Raw genomic sequence first — 8,709 nt, forward strand, 5'->3', positions numbered from 1 at the left:
GTGTCAGTCAGGGTTACTCTACCTGCAGTGTCCTCTGGGACAGTGTCAGTCAGGGTTACTTTACCTGCAGTGTTCTCTGGGACAGTGTCAGTCAGGGTTACTCTACCTGCAGTGTCCTCTGGGACAGTGTCAGTCAGGGTTACTCTACCTGCAGTGTCCTCTGTCCTCTGGGACAGTGTCAGTCAGGGTTACTCTACCTGCAGTGTTCTCTGTTCTCTGGGACAGTGTCAGTCAGGGTTACTCTCCCTGCAATGTTCTCTGGGACAGTGTCAGTCAGGGTTCCTCTACCTGCAGTGTTCTCTGTTCTCTGGGACAGTGTCAGTCAGGGTTACTCTACCTGCAGTGTCCTCTGGGACAGTGTCAGTCAGGGTTACTCTACCTGCAGTGTCCTCTGGGACAGTGTCAGTCAGGGTTACTCTACCTGCAGTGTCCTCTGGGACAGTGTCAGTCAGGGTTACTCTACCTGCAGTGTCCTCTGGACAGTGTCAGTCAGGGCTCCTCTACCTGCAGTGTCCTCTGGGACAGTGTCAGTCAGGGTTACTCTACCTGCAGTGTCCTCTGGACAGTGTCAGTCAGGGTTCCTCTACCTGCAGTGTCCTCTGGGACAGTGTCAGTCAGGGTTACTCTACCTGCAGTGTTCTCTGGGACAGTGTCAGTCAGGGTTCCTCTACCTGCAGTGTTCTCTGGGACAGTGTCAGTCAGGGTTACTCTACCTGCAGTGTCCTCTGTTCTCTGGGACAGTGTCAGTCAGAGTTACTCTACCTGCAATGTCCTCTGTCCTCTGGGACAGTGTCAGTCAGGGTTACTCTACCTGCAGTGTCCTCTGGGACAGTGTCAGTCAGGGTTACTCTACCTGCAGTGTCCTCTGGGACAGTGTCAGTCAGGGTTACTCTACCTGCAGTGTCCTCTGGGACAGTGTCAGTCAGGGTTACTCTACCTGCAGTGTCCTCTGTTCTCTGGACAGTGTCAGTCAGGGTTACTCTACCTGCAGTGTCCTCTGGGACAGTGTTAGTCAGGGTTACTCTACCTGCAGTGTCCTCTGGGACAGTGTTAGTCAGGGTTACTCTACCTGCAGTGTCCTCTGGGACAGTGTCAGTCAGGGTTACTCTACCTGCAGTGTCCTCTGTCCTCTGGGACAGTGTCAGTCAGGGTTACTCTACTTGCAGTGATGTGAGCCAGCCATTCAAAGAGATGTGCCGAGTCATCCTACCTACAGTGCCGTGCCGAGTCATCCTACCTACAGTGCCGTACCGAGTCATCCTACCCAACAGTGCCGTGCCGAGTCATCTTACCTACAGTGCCGTGTCATCCTACCTACAGTGCCGTGCCGAGTCATCCTACCTACAGTGCCGTGCCGAGTCATCCTCCCTACAGTGCCGTGCCGAGTCATCCTCCCTACAGTGCCGTGCCGAGTCATCCTCCCTACAGTGCCGTGCCGAGTCATCCTCCCTACAGTGCCGTGCCGAGTCATCCTCCCTACAGTGCCGTGCCGAGTCATCCTCCCTACAGTGCCGTGCCGAGTCATCCTCCCTACAGTGCCGTGCCGAGTCATCCTCCCTACAGTGCCGTGCCGAGTCATCCTCCCTACAGTGCCGTGCCGAGTCATCCTACCTACAGTGATGTGCCGAGTCATCCTACCTACAGTGATGTGCCGAGTCATCCTACCTACAGTGATGTGCCGAGTCATCCTACCTACAGTGATGTGCCCGGTCAGGCTTGATGCTGCAGCACTTGGGACACTTGTACACCACCTGCCCCGGCTTCAGCTGAAGACTCTCGATGTACTCTTTAGTGGCATTCCCTGTTGGCACAGCTCCCTATAGGACAGACAGAGCAGTGAGTTGACTTGATGACTTATCATGACTCACCTGTTGGTGAAATGGGGTCTACTGTTGCAGTGGTCAGGCAGTGTTATAGAATATTGATTTGCTTTAATGGTGCATTACTGTATTGGCTAAGTCTTGCGAGCTCTGACCCAACTTTGCTAATTTTAAATTATTATTATTATTATTTTTTTTTTAAACTTATGATCGACAAGAACTTTTGAACATCAGATCGGCAGTTAATGACCTCAATTCCAGCTTCAACATCGACTCATCCGCCCTGGGATATTTTCGTAATTTCGACCCAATTTCTAGGCTATCCAAGCGAAAACGCAGGCAAAAAAAAAAAAAAAGAGGCAGGAGAAGGGAGCAATCGCGAGATTAAAGCAAATAGAAAACTGGCAGCCTCTGACCCCTTAATTGTGGATTTTCTATCAACAGGACTCTCGTAACCGCAATTTTCTGGGCTTTTCGGAAACTCCAGGACAAGGTAACAGCACACAAGCTTTAGCGAATTATTTATCCCAAATACAATGCTTCAAGTTTTTTTGTAAATATTTAGGACTAACTTATTGCTTGCCACGCATTCTGAAACTAACTGCAGCTCTTTTAAGTGTTGCAGTCAGTTCAGTTTCTGTAGTAGCTGACGTGTATAGTCATCCGTATACATTGACAATTTGGCTCTACTCAAAGCCTGACGTTAGTAAAGATTGAAAAAAGTAAGGGGCCTAGACAGCTGCCCTGGGGAATTCCTGCTTCCCTCTGGATTAATGTTGGAGAGGCTTCCGTTAAAGAACACCCTCTGTGTTCTGTTAGACAGGTAACTCTTTATCCACATTATAGCAGGGGGTGTAAAGCCATAACAAGTCATTTCTCCCAGCAGCAGGCCTTGGAACAGACCCTGTATATAGCGAACTTACTTTTCCAGCAGCAGGCCCTGGAACGGACCCTGTATATAGCGAACTTACTTTCTCAAGTTCTTCTCATTTCTATTTTATTTATTATTTCTCGTGATTTTTTTGTTTTGTTTTCTAGTACTACTGCATTGTTGGGAAAGAGTCAGCAAGAAAAGGCATTTAACAGTTCTAGTACAACTGACAATAACAACGAGATACAGGTAACGAGTTCAAACAGGTGCAGCTAATACAGGTAATGAGTGGAGAACAGGAGGGCTTCTTTAAGAAAAACTAACAGGTCTGTGAGAGCCGGAATTCTTACTGGTCGGTAGGTGATCAAATACTTACGTCACGCAATTAAATGCAAATTAATGACTTAAAAATCATACAATGTGATTTTCTGTTTTTTGGTTGTTTTAGATTCCGTCTCTCACAGTTGAAGTGTACCTATGATAAAAAATTACAGCCCTCCACATGCTTTGTAAGTAGGAAAACCTGCAACATCGGCAGTGTATCAAATACTTGTTCTCCCCATTGTATATGTGAGTAAGGTCGTGTTCAGTTAGGCACAAAACACGAGGAAAACGTTTTGAAACTAATAAAGAGGCCGCCACTACCTGAACTTATCCCAACAACAACAAAACTCCTCTTTTCATTTAAACTGTTTCAAAATGTTTTTCTACGTACGGTGTTGTGCCCGAATGAACACAACCCAGACAGCACCAGCATGTCAAGTGTACAGTCAGCCCAGTGTGGCGTGTAAAGTGTACAGTCAGCCCAGTGTGGCGTGTAAAGTGTACAGTCAGCGCAGTGTGGCGTGTAAAGTGTACAGTCAGCCCAGTGTGGCGTGTAAAGTGTACAGTCAGCCCAGTGTGGCGTGTAAAGTGTACAGTCAGCCCAGTGTGGCGTGTAAAGTGTACAGTCAGCCCAGTGTGGCGTGTAAAGTGTACAGTCAGCCCAGTGTGGCGTGTAAAGTGTACAGTCAGCCCAGTGTCGCGTGTAAAGTGTACAGTCAGCCCAGTGTGGCGTGTAAAGTGTACAGGCAGCGCAGTGTGGCGTGTGGTCAGTTTCAACAACTCACAGGGTCGGTGCACATGGCCCTGAAGTGAGAGGCGAGAGCCAGGAAGGCCAGAGTGTTGAACACAGTCCCGTTGACTAAGCTATAGGTCAGGTTTTTAGAAGGCAACAGCATGACGAAGAGCACAACAAACTCAGCATAGAACACCAACATCCAGGTGATAACCCCGCACACGATGCCACACGCGTCCCTGAATGAACGGATGAAATCATTTTATTACACACATATATATTTTTTTAAATACATAAAGTTGCCTCAGTTATTTGAGTAAAAAAAAAAAAAAAAAAAAAAAAAAAAAAAAACACAAATAAAAACTAAATTCAAATATATAATTAATTATTTTTTATGAAGTCAGCTGACTCATTTCCATTCTGGTGCTCGTTATCACCAGGTGGGCAGCTAGAATGGACAGCCTGGGTAAGACGTGCTGTGCACTGAGCACATCAAAAAAGGTACTTCACATTCAATACAAAAATCGTAAAATACAGACAATATAGGCGTAAACACAAATACATAATCACTTAGACAAGATCCAGGTCAGTAATCCAGTGATCTTCCATGACCTCTCATTACAAAGACTTAGGTTTAGGGTTTCTGGAAGATTTCTGGAATTAAGTTGAAATAAGCAGGAAATCCAGGAATCCTCCAATCCGGGATTTCTGGGAAACTTGGAAAAGTTACCAGAATTTACGCACGCTAACGCCACGGTCTAGCAACCCAAACGTTGGATTGACAACTATGTTTACCATGTGGCTCAGTTGGTAGAGCACGCCGCTTGCAAAACCAGGGTTGTGGGTTCGAGTCCCACGTGGGACCAGTACGAAAAATGTAAGTCACTCTGGATAAGAGAATCTGCTAAAAAAAAAAAAAAAAAGGACCAAAATATGTAAATCTAACTAGGCTACCTGATAAACCACATGCCGCTGGGGATGTGCTGGGAGACAGGGACACACGGCTGCTCAGTCTGCAGGCAGGCAGCCTGCCTCTCCACGTCCCTGCACCTGAACAACAACAACACCTTATTCATCCATACCTGCTGTACCAAATACATCTTGCTTTACACACATGGGTCTTTGCCTTAGACCGCTACACCACTCAGGAGTCCCATCATCGTAGTAACGACATGAAAACAACTGGCAGATTTATTATCAATGACGGATCAACAGCTGGAACAAGTTGTCCAGTGTAGGAAATCCTCACTGGTTCTAGAAAGACCCACATTCACTCAGGCCCCGTAGTCACACAAACAGACCTGTGCACCGGGCTCTTCATCGTACAGACTCAGGATGGGGCCTGCCTCACCGTCGCTGTGGGCAGAAAGGGTAGAAGAAGAAGAAGTGGTACGACAGTGAGCAAATACTGGCACATTCAGTGTACACTTCACTAGAGATAGAATACTGGAACACTGTACATTTACCCCATAATGACAAAAGTGAAAACATGTTCTTACCATTTTTTGCACATTTAATTGATCATGGAAATACAGAAATGTCTAATTTACCACCGAGTCAATACATGTTTGAATCACCTTTGGCAGCGATTACAGCTGTGAGTCTTTCTGGGTCTAAGTCTAAGAGCTTTGCACACCTGGATTGTACAATAGTTACAATTTTTTTCTTTTTTAAATTTCTGTCAAGTTGGTTGTTGAACATTGCTAGACAGCCATTTTAGACTTGATATATATATTTTCAAGCCGATTAAGTCAAAACTGTAACAAGGCCACTCAGGAACATTCAATGTCGTTGTGGTAAGCTACTCCAGTGTAGATTTGGCCTTGTTTTTAGGTTATTGTACTGCTGAACCAGGTTTTCCTCAAGGATTTTGCCTGTGCTTAGCTCTATTCCATTTTTTTTTTATCCTAAAAAAACTCCCTAGTCCTTGCCGATGACAAGCACACCCATAACATGATGCAGCCACCACCATGCTTGACAATATGAAGTGGTACTCAGCAACACGTCATATTTATTTATTTTATTTAACTAGGCAAGTCAGTTAAGAACAAATTCTTATTTATAGTGACGGCCTATCAAGAGGCAAAAGGCCTCCTGTGGGGACGGGGGCTGGGATTAAAAATAAAAAAATACATGCACATTAATTACTTTAAAAAAATCATACAATGTGATTTCCTGGATTTTTGTTTTAGATTCCGTCTCTCACAGTTGAAGTGTACCTATGATAAACATTACAGACCTCTACATGCTTTGTAAGTAGGAAAACCTGCAAAAACCGGCAGTGTATCAAATACTTGTTCTCCCCACTGTAAATATAGGACAAACCACACATTACGACATGAGACAACACAACATGGAGACCTAAGACAACATAGCAAGGCAGCAACACAACATGGAGACCTAAGACAACATAGCAAGGCAGCAACACAACATGGAGACCTAAGATAACATAGCAAGGCAGCAACACAACATGGAGACCTAAGACAACATAGCAAGGCAGCAACACAACATGGAGACCTAAGACAACATAGCAAGGCAGCAACACAACATGGAGACCTAAGATAACATAGCAAGGCAGCAACACAACATGGAGACCTAAGACAACATAGCAAGGCAGCAACACAACATGGAGACCTAAGACAACATAGCAAGGCAGCAACACAACATGGAGACCTAAGACAACATAGCAAGGCAGCAACACAACATGGAGACCTAAGACAACATAGCAAGGCAGCAACACAACATGGTAAAATCATTATTGGGCACAGACAACAGCAAAGGGCAAGAAGGTAGAGTCATCAATACATCACACAAAGCAGCCACAACTGTCAGTAAGAGTGTCCATGATTGAGTGTTGAATGAAGAGATTGAGATAAAACTGTCCAGTTTGAGTGTTTGCTGCAGCTCGTTCCAGTCGCTAGCTGCAGCGAACTGAAAAGACGAGCGACCCAGGGATGTGTGTGCTTTGGGGACCTTTAACAGAATGTGACTGGCAGAATAGGTGTTGTATGTGAAGGATGAGGGCTGCAGTAGATATCTCAGATAGGGGGGGGAGTGAGGCCTAAGAGGGTTTTATAAATAAGCATCAACCAGTTGGTCTTGCAACAAGTATACAGAGATGACCAGTTTACAGAGGAGTATAGAGTGCAGTGATGTGTCCTATAAAGAGCATTGGTGGCAAATCTGATATTGGATTTGCCCACAACATTACTTTTTGTGCTGAATACAAAGGGTTAACTGGTTTGCCACCTTTTTTTGCAGTATTACCTTGGCGCCTTGTTGCAAACAGGATGCATGTTTTGGAAGATTCTTATTCCGTACAGGCTTCCGTCTTTTCACTCTTTCAATTAGATTAGTATTAAGGAGTAACTAATGTACAATGTTGTTCTCCTATCACAGCCATTAAACTCTAACAGTTTTAAAGTCACCATTGGCATCATGGTGAAATCCCTGAGTGGTTTCCTTCCTCCCCGGCAACTGAGTTAGGAAGAACGCCTGTATCTTTGTAGTGGCTGGGTGTTTTGATATACCGTCCAAATTGTAATTAATAAACTTCACCATGCGCAAAGGGATATTCAATGTCTGCTTTTTTAAACCCATCAACCAACAGGTGCCCTTCTTTGTGAGGCATTGGAAAACCTCCCTGGTTGTTGTGATTGAATTTCACTGCTCGACTGAGGGACCTTACAGATAATTGTATGTTGTGGGGTACAGAGATGAGGAAGTCGTTCAAAAATCATGTTAAACACTATTATTGCACACAGAGTGAGTCCATGCAACTTATGTGACTATTTAAGCTTACCATAACAAAGAGGTTAAATACTTATTGACTCAAGACATTTCGGCTTTAGAAAAAACAATTCGACTGACATTATGGGATATTTTGTGTAGGCCAGCGCCACAAAATCTCAATTTAAACCATTTAAAATTCAAACTGTAAAAACAAAAATGTGGAAAAAGTCAAGGGGTGTGAATACTTTCTGAAGGTACTGTACATGCACTTTATCTACAGGACCTCATGTCAATCCAACTACTAGACTAATTTGCTGTTAGTGTAAACATTGGAAACATTAGTCAAGACGGAAAATCTACCAGAACACAAAAACAGGTGATCCATGAGAACAGAAAATGATTGTTCTGTGTGTCAGATAACCACTCAAGCGTGTCCAGCGCACACAATCACCTTATGGCAAAAATACTGTATGCTGCAGAGCAGTGTTTGTTTGCATCCCAAATGGTACCTCATTTCCAATATAGTACACTACTTTTGTCCAGAGCTCTATAGGCTGTGGTAAAAAAATAAAAAAATAAAAAAGTGCACAGCTCTATGTAAACGGAAATACTGCTGAGCTGGTTGAGCATTTACCCCTCACTGTGATGCCAATGACAAATTCGACCTGAGGATAACAGACACCAGGACATCTGACTTCTGTGTCATTTTCTGACGAAAGATTGTGCATCCTAGTTACCTAATAAGACAAACTTATTTATACAAACATAACCGTATTAGCTGCTACACGCACACACACACACCTGTGATTAGATCACTGGAGGTGATGGGGACCAAGGGGTGATGGTGAACACCAAAGTAAAGGGCATCACTGTCGCAATATTGTGGCTGGCTTGGCCTGTGCAGAATGTCCCACGACCCTCCCACCCACCATCATGCTAAAAGATGCGACAGTTTGGTTGGAAAGACGAACTAGCCACTAGCTAACGTTTACAAGCCAGCTGTTTTGCAAGCTACGTTAATGTTGTTGTTTTTTACTAACTGGCTTGTTTATGTGGGTTAGTTTGCGGTTTTCTTTTGAGTTAAACGTAGCTAACGCGTTAGAGATAGCTAACGATATGTAAAACAGAACAGCTTGTCATATACACCATTGTTATTTAACTACATAATCAAATCATATTAATTTAACAGCCGGGTAGCTAACCGTGTAAACAAATAATACTGTCTGTAG

The 8,709-nt window shown here is 44.3% G+C and overlaps 1 protein-coding gene across 4 annotated transcripts in view; it reads right to left on the bottom strand.

The window, feature by feature from the left end:
• Positions 1-8,709, bottom strand: part of zdhhc3a (zinc finger DHHC-type palmitoyltransferase 3a) — a 52,879-nt gene that overhangs the window by 43,880 nt on the left and 290 nt on the right. For all 4 annotated transcript variants that reach the window (XM_064946904.1, XM_064946903.1, XM_064946906.1 and 1 more), the window contains exons 2-5: positions 5,050-5,104; positions 4,703-4,798; positions 3,801-3,987; positions 1,693-1,817 (exon numbers count right to left, since the gene is read on the bottom strand). In XM_064946904.1, coding sequence (XP_064802976.1) covers positions 1,693-1,817; positions 3,801-3,987; positions 4,703-4,798; positions 5,050-5,069 — 428 coding nt within the window. In that variant the 5' untranslated portion in view covers positions 5,070-5,104. The remainder of the gene's footprint in view (positions 1-1,692; positions 1,818-3,800; positions 3,988-4,702; positions 4,799-5,049; positions 5,105-8,709) is intronic.

Source organism: Oncorhynchus masou, chromosome 29, assembly GCF_036934945.1.
Source record: "Oncorhynchus masou masou isolate Uvic2021 chromosome 29, UVic_Omas_1.1, whole genome shotgun sequence".
Classification (NCBI taxonomy): domain Eukaryota; kingdom Metazoa; phylum Chordata; class Actinopteri; order Salmoniformes; family Salmonidae; genus Oncorhynchus; species Oncorhynchus masou.